Raw genomic sequence first — 24,424 nt, forward strand, 5'->3', positions numbered from 1 at the left:
TCCAGGGCTAAAAATATGAAGCCAATGCGTAAGTGTCAAAAACTGCAGTTCTTTGAATGGCCACTTGAGGCTGGCCAAAATGGCAATGGCCAAAGTGCCTATTCAGAGCTTCAAAATGAGAGTCCACAATCTCATGGATGACATCATGGTGGCTATGTTCATTATTTTCATACATGGCCCCAAAGTGGTTAAAAAAAATAAATAAATAATGCAGGTTTTGGAATTAACTGAAAGAAATACAAATAGTTGCCTATCAAGTTTTTCTACAACACAACTGTTGCTTTGGTTATGCTCCCTAAAAGTAAAAAGTGTACTGTGCCTAGTGCAAGTAGCCAGCAGAGGATGCTCACTGTCTTGACTCACTCTTTCAAAACCACTCAGAAAAAAAAAAATAACATGCAATATTATGTTTTCACATTTTTCAGACCGGCAGAAAGATTTGCTCCAGCACACCAACATCCACAGTTGTTATGCGAGCTGATGGTGTATAGGTGAGAGGGTCAGATCAATGGATAGTGGGTGTTAATGACAGCTCTATTTATATAAATCTAACACTTGACAATAGCCCAAATCTATAACAAAAACAGGAGAAATTACTTTAATAAACTGCCACAGCAAGAAGACTGTTTTGATGACGGAGCAGTAGGTGACTCAGCAGTTAGTCTCCCGTGACCCTGGAGATTGCCCTAACCATTTACACACACGATGGACGGGCAACAATAACATCAAATGTAGCCAAGAGGTACAAGGCTGACTGCAGTGACAGCAACATGAACAGTGCCAGCACAGCACGCAGACTCCCAGTCAGTACATCAAGACTCACGCTGAGTGAGGGAGGCATACAGAGGGACACAGAGAGAGACTAGGGGAGGGGGGCAGTGAAAGAGTTGGAATGGAAGATGGGGCAGACAGAGAGAAACAGCATTTCATCTATCGTCTTTTTTTCAAAGGCTAGAGATAAAAAGACACAACTTGACATAATGAAGGCCATGTTGGAGGTCTAATAACTGCTGTGGAAATATTGACGAGAGCAGTAAAATGGATTTGCCAGGAGATGAGAGGGAAGACTCTTTCATGATATCCGGCCTCAGAGCAGAGGTCACATGCATGGAGCTAGTGTCAGCTACCTTGTGTGTAACGTAAGTTTCACAATTCATCCACCGGAGAGCGAGACTCGCCTATAAACAAATGCAAGTAATACAGAGAGCTGCAGTTTTAAAAAGCACTATATCGTACATTTCTCAACTGATTCCAATGAGTCTGTTTACGATCTTCTGTTATGATCAAGGAGTTGATGCTAACACCTGTTGAAGCCAATGCTGCATCTACGTATATATGTCTATATGTTTTCTGCGTTAGTCTGGCTGCACTTAGTCACAGAATAAAACTGCCGCAGCTCGCTACTACATTCCATAGCCATTGCATGGAAGCTCCACGCAGGCTGTACTTCACCACTGCTTGATGTGTCTTCAGTGTTGAGAGACCAGGACACCTGAGTGCAAAAGACAACCTATGAAACCATATTTCTACATTGAGCTGTAATTTGAAAAGCTGCACAAGAGGCAAAAACACCTATGTGTATATTGTCAGTCTATAATACCTGTTGGGTCGGTGGGGATTTTATTTACATGTATAACACTCTGATGGTAAACATCGCTGTGTTTGCCTGAGCTGCAGCCCTTTCATTATGTTTTCCACTCCTGTTATCTTAACAGAGTGGAGTCTGAGTCAGAGGAAAGCAGGCCAACATGTCCTCTGATTCCTCTGTCGGCAGAGTGAGACAGCCACCTCATCCTTTAAAAGTATAATGTACCCTAAACACCAACAATCCAAAACCAGAAAGTTCAAAGTGTACAAATGAGATGCAAATCCTTTCATATGTGAGGCTGAGGTCACTTGTTCATCAGCTCAATCTCACTGAAGCACCAGCATCTGTTTAAAGAATTATAATATGCTATCACCTTACAAAACCTTCACGAGCTGTTCAATGAAAATATCAATGAGTGTTACTGAAGGGCCCTTGAGCTTCGCTGCAACAAACTGTCAGATGCAGCTCTTTGTTTCCAGTCTGGCTGTTAGACATGGAAATTAGTCATTAACAAGCAAATCTTCCCCCATGATGGAGACCAACATGTTTGCTTTAGAGATTCATGATAAAACCACCTCTATTTAAGTGGTTGTTTTAGAATAAACAAGCCTATTGCAAACATTTAAAGATGACGTCATAATGTGGCTGTTGTTTTTTATACCCAAGTATCAGCACACACACAGATACATGCTCACACTTGTTTTTCCTTCTCATGAAACTATGCAAGCACTATCAAGCTGTTCCACTGCATCTCTTTCACACACATACAAAACTAACCCAATATACCTCCGTCACAGGCTCAGTCACACACAAGAGAACAGGTGCTAACAAGGCTGTGGTGCAGCATAACAGTCATTTAGTCAGCTTTATCTTGGCTTTGTTCAATAGATTACAAATTCATTTAATCACTGCTAACGTCACCATATCACAAGTTACACAAACAAAACAAGGGAGGTGTGTAAACAGTGGCGGAAGGTTGTGTCGGGGTGCGGCTGGCCTCGAGGTCACAAATAGTGAAAGGCATCCACCAACAGTCAAGCAAGTCTGATTAACTGTGGGTAGGAGTGTCAACGACATTAATAAAATGTCAATGTAATAGTTTTGGAGTGCGGCTGGAGGATATGACCTAATAATGATGTCAGCCCTCGAATGATTCAGACTACATGAGTCAATCAGAAGCCAGTAATTCCCAGTTGTTTAGTTTAATGTTAAAATGCTTTAACAGTGTTGAGAGTTTCGTCAGACCTACCCAGTAGCAGTATCTGAGACATTGAGTGCATTTATGTGCACTCAGAAACCTCAATCAGATGCTTTTTGCAGTGTAAAAACAAGTTGTGGTTCTATGTTGAGGTTATGTGCCAAAGTATTTCATGAATTTTATAAATCTCATACCATCTCAAGGCAATTGAATCGAACGCAACTGGACTTAGTTTTGTCTTAGAAGACGTTTCACCTCTTATCCAAGAGGCTTCATCATAAATTCCATACCCTCTAACTCTAACCGTCTGAGACACTAGGAAGTCACTGCACCCAGCCATGAAATAGTCCAGCACACTTTTTACTCTTAGAAGTTTGTACGGAGTAAACAAACACAATACAACATGTTAATAAGTGAATTAAAGAAGTGCGATAAGTGGAATTTGTTATCTTGAGACAGAGCCAGGCTAGCTATTTCCCCTGTTACCAGTCTTTATGGTACGCTAAGCCGATCATCTCCTGGATGTAGCTTAATTTTTAGCATACAGGCATGAGAGAAGGGCTTGGCAATATGGAGAAACTCAAATATCACAATATTTTTGACCAAATACCACTATATCACTATTGCGACGATACTGCAGGATAGAGTATTGGTGCTTCCAAAAAATATTTACACAATGAGATTTTTGATGAATTGTCATCGGAAACTTCGATATAATGACCATGTGAGTAAAGGCAAATACTAGAACAGCTAGAACCAGGGTCCTTACAGCTCAAGGCAAGAAAGATTGAACACTTTTTAAGACTTTTTTCAATGCCACTAGGGGTGACATTTAGGAACAATTTTTAAAAAAAAAAATAGCAAAGAAGTGAAATCATGAACCTAGGGTTAAGTTACCTAGGGTTAAGGACAATTTTGCCCAAATGTTTGATGTAACATAAAACATTACTTTTTTGGTCGAGTTAAAAAGTTAGATGATCTACTTAAAAAAATTTCTAGAGTGGAACATGTGGAAAACAATTATATATGTTAGCATAACACTATCAATTTGGTTTGCCTTGGAAAAAGCGTGTTCATTTTTCAATTGATTGGATGTGGTAAATGCATAGGTGTGTTGTTGGTTCCTCTATCCTGATCTGCAACATTAAATGAAATTATTTCAAAAATAAATATTACCAATTATTTTTGAGATTTTACAATGCAACATCAGAAAGTAATGATTCATAATATCCTACTTAGCATTTTTAAGTCCTTTGAAAGATTGATATGGGACATTTTAATACCAATTAAGGCCTTATTCTATAGATGAATAAACTGAATGCCTTTAAAGACTTTTTAAGGATCCATGGGAACCCTGTAGAACAGTCTGATAAATTCAGAAAATTACATCACTTTACTGTAATGCAGCCTTTAAAACCAGGAAAAGAAAACACAGTATTATGATAGTCAAAGATGATATCGTCATATCTCATGATATCGATTACAGTATTGATACACTGCCCAGCCTTACATGAGTGTTATTAATCTAACCCTCATCAAAAATGCAAATAAGTGTATTTCCGTGAATGTCAAACTATTTCTTCAACTGTTGTAGCAATACAACAGCTGCTTTCCGTTGTGTTTGTGTGTGTCTGTGTGTGTGTTTCAAAGGGCTGAGGGAACAGTGAACCGATTGCAGTGAGAGCACACTTTTTCATTGCGTAAATCTGTCTGAATGTTACAACTGTTAAATATTCAGACTGACTTATTTTTTCTCCAACTGTCTAATAATCTTTCCTCTCATCTCACATAGACTCCCCTAAATGTTGCCTGTTTTATTACTGTACTGTACAGTTGAGAAACAGACCTGGAACATGGGGCTATGAGAGTGGTATGACATGTAACAATTGGTTTTCCTGCTGGAATTGAAGCAGGGGTGTTCTATACACTATATGTTAAAGCCCAGTTTACCTAGTTACACATATACTGCCAATAAATGAGCATTCTCCAGGAGAAATCTAGCCAGGACAATCAGGTGTCTCTCATTGCCTACCCAAATTATGGAACGTTAAGCTGATTCCTTCCTTTACATGACGGGCACAAAATAAGGTTACTGCAGCTGTTGATATGTATCATTCCCCAGACAGACAAAATAATATGAATGACTGACTATTACATCCCAATGATGCCATCACACCAACATACAAATTAAATGATGAAACACACATCTGCTTTAGAGCTATGACTACATGTACTGTGAATGTATGTGTGTGTGGTGCTCAAGTGGCATTCAGACAAATGACTGAAAGCTACACAGCGCTGCTCTGACTAGACTGATGACGCATAAAACATTTTCTCACACGCATACCAACACACACACACACAGCCGGGTGTGACCAAATGGTAAAGCAGTTTTTGCATACAAATGACATCTCAGCCCCCCCCTCCCTGAGACATTTTAAAACTTTGGCACTTTACCTTTTGTGTTTGTCTGCAGCACTGTGTTCTGCTCAAGGACGACTTGAATGTAACTGGGCCAAGCTGCGCCAGATAAACAGCCACACATACACACAGTGCTCTAAGTACAGTAGTGGGACTCCGTGAAAGTAGGTCTGCTATAATACAGAAAAAGCCCCCAAGGTGCAGATGAGTGTGTGTGTATGCGTGTGTCAGTCTTGTGAAGTGTAATGCCTACCAGAGCAGAAAGTTTGTGTGTGTCATTTTACAGTAACACTCTGTGTGTGTGTGTGTGTGTGTGTGTGTTAGTTTTGCTATGTTTTAAACAAAACTGGATTTACATAAATATGCTGCGATTTGGCGCGTGTGTGTGTATGTGTGTGTGTGTGTGTGTGTGTGTGTGAGAGAGAGAGAGAGAGAGTGTCTCTGATATTATCAGAAACTGTGTGTGCCTGTGTCTTATATTTTTGTGACTTGGCTCATGTATATGTGTGTGTCTGCCTCCTTCTGTGTTTCTTGAGTGTGTGTTTGTGTGTGTTCATTCTGCCCTAAATTACCTGTCCAAAAGACAGAGTGTGTGCTGGCCAGCAGTGGAGCTGCTGCGGCACTGCTTCCATTAACGGCAACAATCATTCACAATCTGATGGGCAACAGCAAGCCGTTACCAGGGCAACCTTCTGCATGCCTGCTAAATGTTATGCCAAATATTATTTGGGTACAAGCTGTTACACTATAATTAATCTAAGCAATCAGATGGCTATAGGATAAGGCCCCAGAAAGGTTATGAAGATAAGAAGCGGGTGAGTTATTAGAAAATAAAAATGACTATGTGATAAGACTAACTAGTGACATAAAAATGTCTTGTTCATTGGTCACAAATAATATCTAGATCACACGTTAAAGGCGCTGTATGTAAGAATGTGGCCAAAACGGTTACTGCACTCAAATTCAAAATACTGCCGCAAGTCGTGTCAGCCCCCCCTCCCCTACACATTCGAGGTTGCTGGACAGTGGCACGCTGGAGACTGATTTGTTTGCCCACGGACGGCTGCCGTGGCAAGGCCGTGTCGCCGCGTCCTTGATCTACGGTTTTCCAGCAGACCATTCGAGCAAGTCCAGCTTCTCTGCTGCTAACGCTGCTGCCGGGATACAGCAGAGGAGACTGCTAATGCTATGAACCGGGACACTGCTAATGCTGCTTGCCGTGCTGCTGTAGCTCAGTCATAACTGTAACTGATGCTGAGACTCTACTGACTGCGTGACTGGTAGACGGCGGTGGGTGGCGCAACAGGCCAAAACACAAATTCAAAACATAAACATGATTTGCGGACCATAATATATTTTTTTAAATGCAAATATTCTGGTCGTACTTTTGTTGTCGGTGAGATCAGTATGTTATATGAACATTATTCCTTAGTCTCTGTGACATATTAGGATGATTTTACGACTATTTGCTTTAGATTTCTTACATATAGCTCCTTTACGGCTAAAGTCTTAAGCTGTATTTAAACTTAAATAAAATGTTACTGATAAGCTGATAGTGGCAAATACATTTTTTGTCAAGAAATATGTCTAGAAGGTCCCTTAGAGGCTGCTGCATGTTAAACTATAAGGTCACTCAAGGCCAAATGCCCTATCTTGCAATGTTAACGAAAGTGAAAAATGATTTGTGTGTCTGCCCTGTAATCCAAAATGTAATTGGTTCTTCCTTCGTTCATGCTACACTCTTTCACCAAGTTTCATGAGAATGAGGCCAGGGTTTTTTTCTGTAATCAAGCCGACAAACAAATAAACCGAACTACCTCATTGGCAGAGGTAAATATAGTAATCTTGACCTCTAAATTTACACTTTACAATTAAGCCCATTCTATATCTTCAGCCCATGCTCCAACTGGATGCAAAGAAACAACATACATTATCTTGATTTCTAATCATATCTGATTATAATCCACAATAGTGATGCTCTCTAAAGCCTAATTACAACAGAGCACTTTAACACCCATCATGTGCGAACTGAACAAAAGTGGTGTCATAACCAATTTCAGAATAGAATAGTCTGAAGGCTGAGGAGCATCCACATTGGCACAGGCTGCCTTCATCTGCCGCCTCATTAGGGATTAATTACTGAATGAGCATAACGTTGCTGAACAGCGCTGAACCTAGCCTGACATCACCATACCAAACTGCATATGTGGGTTAGTCTGGAACCTCTCCATTTATTTTCAGTTTCCAAGGAGCGTTATCAGTGGGGGTATATCAAAATGCCTCTTCTGAACACAAGTGGATGGATCTACAATCAGTCAGAGTAACGTGTGACATAGCGCTAAAGGGCGGAAAATGTAAATGGATGCCAGGATGCAGAGATAAGCTGTGATGGTGAAGCATCAATATGTTGTGAGAGAGTGTTGCTGTGTTTGTCTTTCGCATTTGAAAATAGTACTCCAACAGAAAGTGCAACATCAGCAGCAGCCATCTTGGATGTTTTTGAAAATGCCTCAACTGCATTCCTTCCTAAGCCAGGTTTATGCTTGTCCTGTCCACTGCGCCAAGATGTGCCCGCAAAAAACTACATCATCATGTATTCTGTGTAAAGTGCAACGGCTCCAGAAGTTGTCAACCACCATTTGAAACACGCCCTATATTAGCTAAAAGGTTATGATTGGAAAGACCCAGGCCAGGCTGGCTGGAAATCTGTCTGAACAGAAGGGAGACCCGATGTATCTGTATGAGCAAATAAAACATGAGCTTGCAGATTCGTCTGCTTCTCAGGCTACTCCTGGTCATGAAGGAGGAAGACTTTCAGCACCATCTTAAAGTGAACATGAGCTGCATTGACTTTAGAGGAGGCTACTTCTGGTCATGAGGTTGGAAGACTTTCGGCACCATCTTTGAGTGAACATGAGTTGCATTGACTTTAGAGGAGGCTACTCCTGGTCATGAGGGAGGAAGACTTTCAGCACAATCTTTAAGTGAACATAAGTTGTCTTGACTTTAGAGGAGGCTACTCCGGGTCATGAGGGAGGAAGACTTTCGGCACCATCTTAAAGCGAACATAAGTTGCATTGACTTTAGAGGAGGCTACTCCGGGTCATGAGGGAGGAAGACTTTCGGCACCATCTTTAAGTGAACATGAGTTGCATTGACTTTAGAAGAAGTTTCTCCTGGTCACGAGGGAGGAAGACTGTCAGCACCATCTTTAAGTGAACATGAGTTGCATTGACTTTAGAGGAGGTTTCTCCTGGTCATGAGGGAGAAAGATTGTCAGCACAATCTTTAAGTGAACATGAGTTGCATTGACTTTAGAGGAGGCTACCCCTGGTCATGAGGGAGGAAGACTTTCGGCACCATCTTAGAGTGAACATGAGTTGTATTGACTTTAAGGGAGGCTGCTCCTGGTCATGAGGAAGGAAGACTTTCAGCACCATCTTTAAGTGAACATAAGTTGCATTGACTTTAGGGGAAGCTACTCCTGGTCATGAGGGAGGAAGACTTTCGGCCCATCTTAAAGCGAACATACCTAAGTTGCACTGACTTTAGAGGAGGCTACTCCGGGTCATGAGGGAGGAAGACTTTCGCCACCATCTTTAAGCGAATGTAAGTTGCATTGACGTTAGAGGAGCCTACTCCGGGTCATGAGGGAGGAAGACTTTCGGCACCATCTTTAAGTGAACATGAGTTGCATTGACTTTAGAAGAAGTTTCTCCTGGTCGCGAGAGAGGAAGACTGTCGGCACCATCTTTAAGTGAACATGAGTTGCATTGACTTTAGAGGGGGCTGCTCCTGGTCATGAGGGAGGAAGACTTTTGGCACAATCTTTAAGTGAACATAAGTTGTCTTGACTTTAGAGGAGGCTACTCCGGGTCATGAGGGAGGAAGACTTTCGGCACCATCTTAAAGCGAACATAAGTTGCATTGACTTTAGAGGAGGCTACTCCGGGTCATGAGGGAGGAAGACTTTCGGCACCATCTTTAAGTGAACATGAGTTGCATTGACTTTAGAAGAAGTTTCTCCTGGTCACGAGGGAGGAAGACTGTCAGCACCATCTTTAAGTGAACATGAGTTGCATTGACTTTAGAGGAGGTTTCTCCTGGTCATGAGGGAGAAAGATTGTCAGCACAATCTTTAAGTGAACATGAGTTGCATTGACTTTAGAGGAGGCTACCCCTGGTCATGAGGGAGGAAGACTTTCGGCACCATCTTAGAGTGAACATGAGTTGTATTGACTTTAAGGGAGGCTGCTCCTGGTCATGAGGAAGGAAGACTTTCAGCACCATCTTTAAGTGAACATAAGTTGCATTGACTTTAGGGGAAGCTACTCCTGGTCATGAGGGAGGAAGACTTTCGGCCCATCTTAAAGCGAACATACCTAAGTTGCACTGACTTTAGAGGAGGCTACTCCGGGTCATGAGGGAGGAAGACTTTCGGCACCATCTTTAAGCGAATGTAAGTTGCATTGACGTTAGAGGAGCCTACTCCGGGTCATGAGGGAGGAAGACTTTCGGCACCATCTTTAAGTGAACATGAGTTGCATTGACTTTAGAAGAAGTTTCTCCTGGTCGCGAGAGAGGAAGACTGTCGGCACCATCTTTAAGTGAACATGAGTTGCATTGACTTTAGAGGGGGCTGCTCCTGGTCATGAGGGAGGAAGACTTTTGGCACAATCTTTAAGTGAACATAAGTTGTCTTGACTTTAGAGGAGGCTACTCCGGGTCATGAGGGAGGAAGACTTTCGGCACCATCTTAAAGCGAACATAAGTTGCATTGACTTTAGAGGAGGCTACTCCGGGTCATGAGGGAGGAAGACTTTCGGCACCATCTTTAAGTGAACATGAGTTGCATTGACTTTAGTGTAAATCAGACTTTACCCTATCAGAGTAATCTGTAAAACTGATTTTTTTTCTCTTGATGAGTTGCAAAGAAGGCATGCCTTCCCCAAAGTGAATTATTTTTTTCCGCAACACATTTTCTGAATGCCTAAGTGACGGAAATGCCTCAGGTCCCTACAATATGATACATTGTTGAAGGTCAATGTCAACCAAGACACAACACATACAGTGGTAGTGTTCTTTGCTGATGCAGAGCTGTAAAACCGACTGAATGCAACATTTTCACACCATGTCTGGCTACTTTTGAACAGCATTTTGGGAATGGTTTGATAACACTCTCCACACAGACTTCTGGGTATGACTGTGGAATGAAACAGGTCATTCTGAATTAGCTGGCACTGTTTTTGTTTGTTCTGGTACTGGGTCAGGAGCATATATCGTTATGTAGGAACACTTGTTGAGTACATTTGCAGTTTAAGTTGGCAGAACACCCAGAGATGGTGCACTTGTAAATCACAAGACACACTGACGCATAAACAGTACATTCAAACATGTACTTACATGCCTGTTCACTGATAGCAGTCTGAATCTTATCTGCCAGGGAACCCTCATATACATCACGGTCAACAAGATCAAACTTATATATGGCTCCTGGAGATATACTTGTGTCCTGTTAATGTGGCTAAAAGCATTATGGTGATCGCCAGAGGTCAACAGTAACACACATTTTTATTCACCACCACATCTGGGACGAATTTATCTGTTTTGCAAAGTTTTACTGTCTCACTCTGAAATTCAATCGCAGCTGTGCAACCTGTTCTCTTGCTGGCTGCAGTCTCAAGGAGGAGATGAGCAGAGAGAGGGAAGCTTAGAGCAGAGACAGACCCCAGACTGAGACAGTCTGGTTGATGATTCATTCTGGGTTCTGAACAGTGCCCCACATCCTCTCCCTCGACTGGGCAGCCATTTCTCATGTGACCCTAACACTGCGACAGTTCACCATTAATTCATCATGATCAAAATCATCAGCTTCTGCTCTCCATTTTACAAGGGGTTGTGTTTGGAGTGAAATCTAACGGCACAGAATAAGACGGGAGTGCTGTTCTTTCAAAGCAAAAGCTTTCAGAGTTTCTGGTGACAGCAGATGGTGGAAGGAGAGGAAGGCTGACTGAAAAGATCACTTCCAACATATTTATCCTGTAGCAGTGGAGCAGGACACCCGTAGGGGCCCCTGAGGCCACCCCCTTAGGCTTATATGTGCTTCCATTTCCCACCCTCATTGCTTTTCATTACAATTCCTCATTTCCACTCTGTTATCTCTTCTTCTTCGTCTTCTTCCTCCTCCTCCTCTGCTCTGGTATTTTGTAATATTTTGCACTGCCACTGTCAGAAGCAGCAGAGCCTCGAGGGAAAATATGCTAAGCTGCTTTCTGACTTGCCTTTCTGTTCAGGTAGAGGATGAAAATCTGTCAGCAGTTAAGCTGGTATCACAGCCATTGAGTTTACTGTTGAAGCTCTTTTAAAGAAGTATGAAAAATATTGAACTTACACATTGTGAAATAAATAAACATCTTTCCTTTCTCTCTGTGGATATCGAGTACACAAAAACTTTTCTATTAACTGCCTCAAACATTTTGTGTAGTTGGAATATGAAGCTGTGCTTCTGCTGTGATGAAATGGATTATGGGAAATCTGAGAATGAATTAAGCATTGATCCATAGCCCACATGTGTTATATAGTGTGACACTTAAGCTAATCACTGTTATGAGGGCATTTGGCTGCTCTGAAAAAAAGTGCTTCCTGGTGATTCTAATATGATATAAATGTATGGAAGCTTGTGGTGAAACTACAAGTGACATAATTCCAACACACACTGCAGTCTGAAAGCATTTCCCTGACAGTAACCACAACACGTACTAACTCTTCATTTATCCAGTAAACAGGGTCTGCTCTGTTTCAGCAACATTCTGCCTCACAGTGACATTTCAAATCCAACCACAGGCTGAGCAGTCATTGTTTCAGTGCCTTGCTCAAGGAAGATATTCTTTTTCTTTTAGGGTTACCTGGCTGCTTATCTCCAACTGTCTATTTTTTCTTTCACCAGAATAAACAGTGGTGGTTCCTTGCAAGATTGGTTTACAGGGCTGTAGCCAGGATTTCAGAAATGCTGAGGTCATGATAAGTCTAGTTTCCTCCAGCACAACACAACCCACCAAAGACATATTTGACTAGCCACCAAAAATACTGTTAGTATTTAAAAACATCCTTTTTAAATGAATTCTTTCAATTATATTTACTGCTGATTTTATGATACATGATGGTCTAAAAGCTGTTTCAAAGCCTCTCCACAGTGCCAGAAAACACTCAGGTCACTGAATCTCCTCAGTTCCCAGAAACAATAAAGAGGACATGACCTATCTTCAGATTCCCTGGCTATTGTATTTCCCAAAAGCAGCTAATTAGAAACTAGTAATGTTTTCAAACCAGGATTAATTATGTATAAATGTTGTGCAGTAAAGGCCCTGGAAATGTTTTTTTTGTGTCACCTAAGATTGAGGCAGCTGCCCAGAAGAAGAGAGGCTTTGCTTGGCCAGGCTCTAAGATAACGTTATCTTCTGCCTTCTGCTTAAAAGTGGTGAAGGTGAATTTACAGCTCACAGTAACAAACTCTGGCTTTTGTCTGATATCTAGTGTCGGCAAAAAATGCTGCATATTTCTGATTCGTCCTTATCGGCTTGGAGGGCTAGCTCGCCACTTTCATCCTGAACGTCCCACAGAATCCCATTCAAACTCTCACAAGAACTAACAACAACTTTTGTTGTTTTCTAATATTGTTTCGAGACGCCAAAAGCCTGCAGGAAGACAGTTAGAAACACTGCTCACGTCCCCTGAGACGCTAATGACCCCCGGCACCCTGTCGTCCTTGATCACCAAAATATGTTCGTCCCACCAACTGCTAACTTCGTCAAAACAAGCAACATTTGTCCCCCAGCAGGCTGTGGCCCTGATTCCCCTCTCGAACAGCAGATGTTGTTGTCGAGACCCTTTAGGATTGTGAAACAGGCCTGAAACCAGATAATGCAGTCAGGACAAACAAACTGAAGTATTACAACTGAGTGTCCCGTTTCCCAAGCTGCCACAAAAGCACCAGCATTTAGTTTGTCTTCCTGAGTAGTTCATGTACCTCATTTGTGTCTGCAGGTCATATAAAAGAAAGGATGGGAAATGTCTTTTGTGGGTGTATGTGTTCTCAGCACAACATTTCCATCTTCACCTGTATTTCCTAAAAGAACTGTCATTTAATAACTATAATAACGTACAAAAATGGAGTCACAGTGGGATATCAGGACAAGTTGCCCCAGACAAGTGTGAAGTGTTTTTGACGCCTCTCTTTTATGTGCAACTAATGGTACAGCATGAGGTTACTGTTAAGAAAAGGATTTTCTAAAATAATAAATAAATGTCTGTGTTCTTGTGTTCTCACATTAACTTTCTCCATACTTCTACTTGAAGATGGTGACATGATGTGTTTACATACATGGACAGTGACACACCAGCGTGCACACAGCTGTCAGACAGAGCAGCACAGAGACAACAGGCTTTCAGCTCGGGCCATTATAAGCTGGATGTGGTCGCCGAGAGGCTTAAAATAGAGCGCTGATCCGATAATGGACTAAAGTTTATGATCATTAATACTCAGAGGTCTGGATACACGTGTCAATCTGTGCAGAGAGATGGGATGGTACCCCTCCCCCTCCACACACACACACACACACACAAATACTTTCACATTAAATGCATTTGGTGATGAGGAAAGTCCTGACAGCTGGCAGAAGCAAGTGTTTTAATTGCTGCATGTACGAAAAGGAAAAAGTGACTTTTCCCTTCTGCTGCTTTTAAATGTCCTGCTCAGTGTGTGTGTGTGTGTGTGCACATGTGTGTGTGTGTGTGCGGGGTGTGTGACATGATTGTAGCTCAAATTTGGTAGCACTGAGATGCCAAACTGAGATCAGCATATTCAGTTTTAATCTGTGTTTAAATCCTCCACTCATCTATAACTAGAAGACAGCCTAAAGTATCAGTGTCAACAATGATTAATAATGAGCATCAGCAACAGAGTCATCAACAAAGCAACAATAACAGCAATACCATTAAAAGATCAGTCTAGTTCTGGCTATAATTCATAAGGGTAATATTAACATTTCACTCACCATGTTAAAGGTCGGAAATGCGGGGAGATGGCTATAACAAAGTGTGCAGTGTTACCAACTTTCTGGCTAGATTTAGCGATATTTCAAAGCCTCTTAGCGACTTAATTTCTAAAAAGTGGCTTGTGGCAAATTCAGCAACTTATACAGACCATCAGGAAAAAAGAGAGGAATAAATTATAACATAATTCATTCCTATGCATGCTGCTAATAGTTATAGCAGTCAACAACTCTTCCACCATTAGCCTGAGGTTTCTCCTCCTCTCTCTTCTTGCCGTATGCAATAGGTGTGGAGCAGGCAGAAAGAGAGAAGACGCCATTAGCCACAGGAGTTAAATGGTTGTGAGTGTCTGTGGTTGCGTTGATGCTCTCACTCTCTGAATTGGAAGCACGAGAAAGTGTTGAACTATAAAATAGGCACTATAGCTCTCATGCTATTCAAATGTCTTGTTAAGGACTTTTCTAGTGGAAGTTTTAATGCTACCATTAATACGTAATGACATCACCAATATGCAAATGAGCGTATGATATAAACTGGAGACGTCAGCGACTTCAGCGAGATAGTGCTGGCTACTTTCATTGGAAAAGAGTTGGCAACACTGTGGGTGTATTTACTTTGAGTTTTTCCCTGATATAAATCTGGCTGAAATGCTTATTTACAACTCGGGGTGTAAGAGGGTCATTATGATACAATATTATATCAACTGTTTGGACAACAATACAACAAGTCTGCTGCAATATGATTTCGATTTTATTCAATTCAAGGGCCTGTGATCAATGTGAGACAATTCCAATCAATATCCTGATTGTCTTTGTCTTGGCTGCTAAGCATTATCTGCATGGCACTAGGCTGCTGGCTCTGTTTGAATGTTTAGGAAGGAGGGGTGCTTGGACAGAAATGGTGCAAAGACACGCCATGGGAATTTTAAAATAAAGGTGTAAATTAAAGATGGCGATATGTATCAATGTTTTCACTTAGCATCGATGATATTGGACTGTTTATCATTAAATCAATATACAGATCCAGATCAATGTATCGTTACACCTCTATTGATAACATATCTCATCATCTGACCCCTGGCGGTGAGCAATATGGCCAAAATCCTCCATCCTGGTATATGTGCTGTTATATCATGCCAACAGTACATATCTCAATACAGTAATTGTTCTGTAAATTCAGTCGTGAAATGGTATCGGTTGCCGATATTAGCAAAAAACGTGCATCAGCATCGGATCGGACTGCATGGAAAAATGCCAATGCAAGAACTCCGATCCAGTTTTTCATGGACTCTGATCCAGGTTTTCCGGCCAGCCCAGCACTCCTCGATTCAAGCAGTCCATTCCAGTGATCCGCTCCAGCACTTACTATCAATCCACCAGGCCAGCATGCACACACACAGGAAACAGCAGCACCAGGCTGGCACTGACACTACAAAAATAACTTAAAAGGAAAGGCTGCATTGTTTGTTAAATGTCAACAATGTCTTGTGGTGTTAATCTATTTTTTATTTATTAGGGGGCCAAAGCACAAGTGTGTGGAGTCTTGCTGCTATTTTAATTTCAATGTTAGACATTTTAAAGATTTCTTGTGTTGATTTATTTTCTATTTATTAAGGGGCCGAAGCAGCCAAAGCAAACCAGCTATATTTTTTATTTAATGTTAAAGTTCAAATTTAAAGTTTGTTTATTTAACCCTGTTAACAATAAACGGGTCAGTTTCTCATACCAACTGTTGTGGATCATTCTAACTAACCCGATTAAGTTGTTCTTGTTAGAGTAATATCGCTTGATCAAACCTTTTCTAACATGACTGACAACAAAATAAGTGAATATGTATAATAAGCGCTTGGATCGGATCAGTATCGGTATCGGCCAAAACTTAAGGCTGTAATATCAGTATTGGATCGGAAGTGAAAAAGCTGGATCGGGACATCCCTAAACCATACTGTACTTCATCACATTTTCCATACAAACAAAAACATCTGCCTTACAGGAGACAACACTTGCGCTAAAAACAAAAGATTCAAAACAGTGAAACAAAAATTCTTTAAAATGGAAGTTTTAACATTTCTGAGAACAATAAGATAAAATGTTACTGGTTTCTATATTTAAAATTTCACTATCCTCCCCGATGTCCGCCCGAATTACGTAACCTTGTCACGCAGCTGGACGCAGCTTGTGAGATCATGCGAGAACCCATTCCTAATTTGCTACGCCTGCCCTGAAAGCTCCTGCGGTAGTCACCATATTGCCAAATCTCTACCAGTGGATATATTTCTACTGTCACACACATCATATCATCCAACCCAAACTATCTCATTAAGGCCCAAGTTGAGTGTGGAAGTTCATTCCTGACTTTGAAAGTAGTAATGAGAAAAATAATCCTAACTAAAGATCTACTTCTACCGTTTTCCCTCAGAGCTTTCAACTGCATCACACATTCTTCACCAGTGGATGGCATGTTCAAAACTGTCACAGAGATGGCGCACTTATTGTTGACGATGGCAAACAACCACCTGTTATCATGTGATAGGAATTCCATATCCATTTCCATAACAACTCCGTCTGCTGATAAAGACTGTGACATGAGGTTGAAAGCTGCAAGGAAAAACTAGTAAGTGGATCTTGAGTAAGGACTGTTTTGTTAAAAAGGCCCTTTCATTAATATCAGCATCACAAACAGCATCAAGACATCTACATGAACATGCTATGCTTATTATCAACAAAATTCCAGAACATTAATGGCATTATTAATATATTCATCCACAGCTGCCACAATAAAATCAACAGAAAGGCAACATAATTATCATCAAGATCAACATCCAAACATTAATAGCACCAAAAAAACAAAACAATTCACTGTCGATCAAATCCACTAACGTCATCAACACCTTATCATCACCTATCTTGTTATTGTCAACAATAGAGACTAATATGAGCAACAGTATGATTGTTGACTTGCATCAGCAGAATCAACAATGCCAAAAACGTCATCAGCGATTCATCACAATAACAAATAACACTGATAATTTCAGCCACATCAATAATCCAACATAATGACTGATGACATTAACAATGCCATCAACGACAAGAACAACTGCCTCATTGCACCAACGCAGTCATAAGCAGCAGCAACAACAAACAGCAAGGAACAACAACAACCAATCACAGCCTGAGGCTCAACAGAAGAAAGGCTGGCAGAAAAAAAGGAGAGGGTTGAACAGATGGATTGATGAACAGAGGACAAGCCTGCCGACATACTGCAAGTATTCGAATTTCACTCTAGTGTGGTAGAATTTGTGAGTGTGTATGCATGCACAAACTTAGAAACACACACGCACGTACACATATGCAAGTGTATCTAACAAGCACATACTCACACACACACGCTGTTAAAAACGTGGGCTAACAGTCTACTGATGAAGCTGGGTTTGTCACATAACAAACAATCATCTTTTGTTCTATTTATAAGAGGCTATTTATAACAGGGATAAAACAATGGAAACTTTAAAATCTGCATCATGTCTTCACTCTACTGTGCAAAAGAAGTCAAAGAAAGAAAAGCTTGTTGGAGTTTCACACAGGATGGTGTCTAACAGAGCTTTAGACATATAGAGGGAGATATAGAGAGACAGGGAGGGGGGGGGGGGGGGGGGGCTTTGCAGTCCCAGAAACAGTGGAGAGAACAGTGCCAGCAGCAGGGAAGTAGAGCATCAATTAAGGGCAGCGTGCCCTAGATGGCACAGTGACGTTCCCACAATGCACCACCATCACGGCCACCACTTTACTTTATGTATCTATCTCGCTCACACACTTTGCACTTTGTCTTTCTGTAGAGCTACTTGGAAAGACCTTTAACTGTCTCTCTTCAGGAATCATGGCCCTGTTACTCAAGATAATCCACAGAGCTTGCTGTGAGCAGTGTCATGTAGGAACTACTTTCTTTTACTAAACTACACCTGCCAACCATATCACCACACAGAATGAAGCATGCATCTACTGCTAGCTCACCTAGCACCACTGAGCTAGTAACAATAAAGCTCAGCTGAGGAGGACACCATTAATATTTACATCTCATGCTGTCAGGACAACAAGCCCCTTGCCCATGAGTAGATACAAACTGCCCTCTGCACGGTGATCCGGTTGGGAGTTGCAGTTCCTAGGGATGGGCATTTCAAGTGACTTTCATCTTCTTCCACGTTACACAACACAAAGGGCCACCTCCAAGCTACCCTCCTCCCAGTCAGTTCAAAGTGTGAACAGTGAGCATGAGCTAACGCAGCAGCTAACATCTAACACCAAGCCAATTAACAGTCCCAACAAACTCACACCAACAGCAAAACAGCTGAACTCTGTCCCTTCAATAACTAATAGGCTAGGTAATGTTTGCTCTGTGATGCTAATAGTAACCCCTGTAACAATGTTCTCTCTTCTGAGGCAAAGACGTCTCCGCTGGCTGGGCCGTGTCCGCCAGATGCACGATGGTCTCATGCCAAAAGACATACTGTACGCAGAGCTAACATCTGGCAAAAGGCCAATTGGCCGCCCTCTGCTTCGGTATAAGGATGCGCGCCTTGCTCTCCACTTGCTCTGCGCCCTACCCCGCAGTGGGCGCCGCAAAAATCGCACTCTGTGTGAAAGAGGCTTATGGCAGCAGGCACTCCGCACCAGACTGCAGACCCATGAAACAACCTTGTCTCAACAAAGAGAAACAAAAAGAAAGTTGAGAAAGCAGCAAGTCACCATCACGTCCTCAACATCACAGAATCCGGCCTACAGTTGTGACATCTGTGGCCGGGTCTGCCACTCCCGGATTGGCCTTCACAGCCACAGAAGACGCTGTGTCCAAACCTAACTACCAGGCACAAGAAATCTATGGTCTTACGAGACTGCGATGCCGATGACTGAACTAGTGTGTGTGCAGACTCTCACCAACTGTCACCAGTGCGGCGCTAACCCTCCTGAAGTAGTAGTCTCAGGCTAAACAGGAAGAGCAATAGCGGAGCAACAAGGTGCTGAGTCAAACAAACAAGCTCACAAACTGCTCACAACAAGGTCTGTGGATTATCATGACAAACCGGGTCATGATTTCTGGAAAGAGACATTGCTGTTGAGTTTTCCAGATGTATGATTTTTTTGGCGCTTTGAGCAGCGCAAGCCGAGTGTCATCTCGTTCCATTATATTGTAGAGAAGGCAGACATCTCTTCGGCTGATATGTATCAGTCAAGACTGTTTTGCTGTGAGTTGCCAAGTGGGCAACTCACAGCAAAACAGTCTTGACTGATACACAGCATTATAGGGATAAGGAAAAATATGGAAATTTGATTTTGGGGTGAACTGTCCCTTTAAGAGTCTAAAACATGAGGCAAATCCAATTGTGTATAAGCATGTGGAAAAATGCTTTAACTGACAAAAGAACTCACCCATACTGGTTCTCTTTGGCCTTCTTTCTTTTTCTTTGTTTTTGTCTGTATTCTGCACTTGTTCTTAGTGTGATCCTTCCTACTGAGAGCTGTGGCCTACGTGAGACTCATAAACACGCATGCACGCACACACACAAGCACAAAGAGCACACTCCTGTTGGTATTGAATTATTGAATAGTGAGTGACAGGGACACACACAACGTACACACCAGGGGAGGGTAATAAGACACCAAGGAGTGCCTCATGTACATGCACACACACACACAAACACACACACCTTGCAATACAAGCTGATACTGGCAAAATTAATCCAGTATTAGGGGACAATAAAATGGTATGTCATACACTGAGGAAGGCCATTAGACCGAGAACAGAGGAGGCATTTATGTGCACACACATGCACACACAGACTGGCCAGTGTATGCAAGGGTGATTCAGTGTGAGGAGACAAAATATGATGGGACCAGTGTCAGACCTGTGACATCACATCCTGTCAGTACAGATGCAGCTCAGAAACGCTGACGCAGAAAACATTCAACGCTGCAGTAACACTACAGCTTTAGTATTCCCACATGTGCTGGTGCACCTGTACTCAACGCTGCTGCTGGTGAATGCAAACGTTCAAATTAGTATTTCTATTAGTTTCCCTGTTACTGCTGACAATGTGTCTTTGGCTGGTCATCCAATCGGATGGCACATTTTTGGACAACAAGTAATTTTTGTTTGGTTCCAGGCTGCTGCTTTCATCCCTACTCTGTTCACTTCATCATAAAAACTCTAATCTGTTTCCGATTGAGTCACAACCACCGATTATTCCTCTTCTTTCTCCTCTCCTTCATCCTGCTTTTCCATGCTAATCACAAATCACTTCTCCGTCTCACTCACACACACACACACACACACTCCTCCTTTCCTCTTTCTGCTGATGCATCAGGTTCAACGATCCGTCAGCAGCTCTGGTTAATATGTGGCTACAACATGGCTGACTCGGATCATTGAGTCCTGTGCCGGTCTGTGTCCTAAGTGTGTGTGTGTGTGTGTGTGTGTGTCTCTCTCTCTCTCTCTCTCAGTGTTTTTCACATCCGGTCCAAATTAAAGGTGATTCGGAGTAACAAACTCCAGCCAGCTAGCTGTCCATCCTCATTCAGTCATTACACAACATGATTGAACTTCCTTCTATTCAGGGGAACTTTTCCTAATCCTTGCGCAGTTAATCCCAATCTGCATCAGCCCTGTGTGTCCCCCTTCAGGCTGCCGTCCAAACAGCCGCAGGAGCTCATTCCTCACAGCAGGAAATACAGAATGGGCAGACAGACGCTCACAGGGAATAGCTGTCAGAGATGTCGGGGGCGCCAACCTGTATTCTGTTGCTGTTTGAATGAGGTGAAGGAAGCGGATGGAAAGATGGAACAAGGAAGAGGAAGAAGAGATTTCCTACCATGGAGCTGGAGAGTAAAATTTCCTTCATGCCTCAGGTGAAAGAGAAAGACTGTGAGTGTAATGATGACACTGTTACTACTGCTGAGAGACCGAAATTCCTGCGGTCTGTTAAAGCCTTGCTGTCATCAACAAGAACATCACCTCCAGGAATATGACAGAATGTGCCGAACCACGGTATCACTATAATGTCATTTCTAAGCACCACAGCCATCCTAAGCCATAGTCCAAGTTTCTATGTAAACACCACATAGAGTATAACAGACTACATTAAATCATAGGAACACTATTAGTCAAAGCCTTAGAGATCAAAAGAAATGCTATCAGGGTCTCTATGAACTTAAACTTAAACATATTAACATCCACCATGAATAGTACTGCAAGGAGTTTGTATGGAAACTGATGTTAATTTATATAAATATGATAAAAATTATTTGTTAAATAAATAAATACCATTTGATTAGAAAATACACATCCATACAGATATTGGTCAGTCAAAGTCTGGAAAAATGAATTTGGATAAATGGTTAGTAGTTGGCTAAAAATAATAAGTATATTGCTCCAATAGTTAGTAGGGGTTGGGGAAAAAAATCACAAAAATATAAATATCATGATAATATCGTATCTTGGGGCCTCTGGTGATTCCCATCCCTTATAGTTAGCTACAAGTAGGCTAATAGCTAAGATGAAATTAATAAATGGTGACATAATAAGTACTTAACATGCTAGCTAAAAATAACAGATAATGAGTTGAAGTTAGTTAACATAGTTAGATAACGTTAAGCTAAATGCAACGTTAATGGATAAGTAATTAAAATATCTAAAAGTTTTTTTTTTTTTTTAAAAAAAAGAAAGAAATAGCTAAAAGTTTTATGAATGGTTGAAACAGCTAGGAAAAAATACACCATTCAAATAGTTAGATAAAAGTAGGCTAATAAGCTCAAATTGTTAAATGGTGACATAACGTTAGCTGAAAATAATTAATAGGTAACATTCAATTAGTGAAGTAGATATGCTGGCTAAAAGTAACAGATACTGACTTAAAATACATTATGTAACATTAGCTAAATGTAACGTTTATGGATAAATTATTGAAATAGCTCAAATTTTAAATGAAATAGCTAATAAAATTCAGAAATTGTTCAAATAGCTAGCTAAAAGTATGCTAATAGCTAAGCTGAAACTTAAATGACGACATAGCTAAAAATCATTAATATACAAATTATTGAAGTAGTTGACATGCTGACTAAAAGTAACGAAATGAGTTGTAGTAAATTAGGTATGGTTAGCTAAATGTAATGTTAAAGGATAAATGATTAAAATTGCTAGAAGTTGATTAAATGGTTGAAATTGCTAAATTAATGGATAACAGTCGTCACCGAGTCACGTTTGCTATTGGTAAACCGGAAGACTGTACTTTCCCTAAGCACAACAGATCCGTTCAGGAATATTACTAAAACATTATACATTATACACAAACAGCCAGTGATGTCATCTCGAAAAACAAACACAATAAACCCTCCTGCTGAGCAACCACAGATTACACATGCAGCGGTGACAAGCCTCTACTACAGTGATACGATAAAGGAAGACATGAGTAAAACAAGTCCAAGTGTGTAAGCTTGGTGCTGAGACACATTTTGAGTCCCTATGGTGATATCAGTGGAAAACTATAACATTGCTTAAGTGCACTAAGGTCACTGACAAATCAGTACGGAGAACCACATGTACACTGAACACCAATGGGAATGTCACAGGAATATCATATACGGAGATGTGAGGTGAAGTTAGTCAACTCACGTGCCGAGGACTTCTTTAAAATCAAAAATCTTCTTGATGTCGTCGACTTGTTTTTTCCACGTCGCTCCTCTGCCGGTGTCTCCGTTCTCCCGAGCCATGGCGCTGCTTTACCGGCGCAAGTCCGACCGACACTGGGCTGCGGGAGCAGGGATGTGACACAAAGGACAATAAAGACGGAGGAGTGTCTACAAAAATATTAATAAAGCCGAGCTGAGTGACACAGGTTTGGAGAGTCCCGGTGGTCTGTGCTCCTCTGCTGCAGGACCATGTGAGTCCTCCTGCAGGTTACCGTATCCCTGCTGCCTCCCTCCTCCTCTTCTTCTCTCTCTCTCCCTCCTCCCCTCCTCCTCTCCGGCCGTCTGGATGGCAGCTGTCATTGCAGCGAGGAGATAACGGCACTTCCTGTCAGGACTTTCAAAATAAATGCCTATTTATTAATGTAGATGCATAAACACATTTATAGCAGTTCAAATGTTCAGTGGGTGATATTAAAGTGTGTATGTCATTATTACACTATAATTACAGTTAATAGGACTAATGACATGAAATCAATATCATCATCATCATTGTACACTCTCCTACAAGCTTTTCAATTTGATTAAAATAAAAAAATAAACAGCAGAAAAAGTGAAATCAACGCAAGGAACCAAAAGTAGGCTCAACTATTAGGTGATATGCAGTAAATATGAATAAAATATACAGTACAGGCCAAAAGTTTGGACACACCTTCTCATTCAATGCGTTTTCTTCATTTTCATGACTATTTACATTGTAGATTCTCACTGAAGGCATCAAAACTATGAATGAACACATGTGGAGTTATGTACTTAACAAAAAAAAGGTGAAATAACTGAAAACATGTTTTATATTCTAGTTTCTTCAAAATAGCCACCCTTTGCTCTGATTACTGCTTTGCACACTCTTGGCATTCTCTCCATGAGCTTCAAGAGGTAGTCACCTGAAATGGTTTTCCAACAGTCTTGAAGGAGTTCCCAGAGGTGTTTAGCACTTGCTGGCCCCTTTGCCTTCACTCTGCGGTCCAGCTCACCCCAAACCATCTCGATTGGGTTCAGGTCCGGTGACTGTGGAGGCCAGGTCATCTGCCGCAGCACTCCATCACTCTCCTTCTTGGTCAAATAGCCCTTACACAGCCTGGAGGTGTGTTTGGGGTCATTGTCCTGTTGAAAAATAAATGATGGTCCAACTAAACGCAAACCGGATGGGATGGCATGTCGCTGCAGGATGCTGTGGTAGCCATGCTGGTTGAGTGTGCCTTCAATTTTGAATAAATCCCCAACAGTGTCACCAGCAAAACACCCCCACACCATCACACCTCCTCCTCCATGCTTCACAGTGGGAACCAGGCATGTGGAATCCATCCGTTCACCTTTTCTGCGTCTCACAAAGACACGGCGGTTGGAACCAAAGATCTCAAATTTGGACTCATCAGACCAAAGCACAGATTTCCACTGGTCTAATGTCCATTCCTTGTGTTTCTTGGCCCA

General features: G+C 41.5%; 1 protein-coding gene across 1 annotated transcript in view; it reads right to left on the reverse strand.

Moving 5' to 3' along the window:
- Positions 1-23,269, reverse strand: part of camk1da (calcium/calmodulin-dependent protein kinase 1Da) — an 80,720-nt gene extending 57,451 nt beyond the window's left edge. The window contains exon 1 of the mRNA XM_033614871.2: positions 22,920-23,269. Within this exon, the coding sequence (XP_033470762.2) occupies positions 22,920-23,017 (98 nt within the window). The 5' untranslated portion in view covers positions 23,018-23,269. The remainder of the gene's footprint in view (positions 1-22,919) is intronic.
- Between the last annotated feature and the right edge of the window lie 1,155 nt (positions 23,270-24,424).

This window comes from Epinephelus lanceolatus, chromosome 23 (genome assembly GCF_041903045.1).
Source record: "Epinephelus lanceolatus isolate andai-2023 chromosome 23, ASM4190304v1, whole genome shotgun sequence".
In the NCBI taxonomy this organism is placed as follows: domain Eukaryota; kingdom Metazoa; phylum Chordata; class Actinopteri; order Perciformes; family Serranidae; genus Epinephelus; species Epinephelus lanceolatus.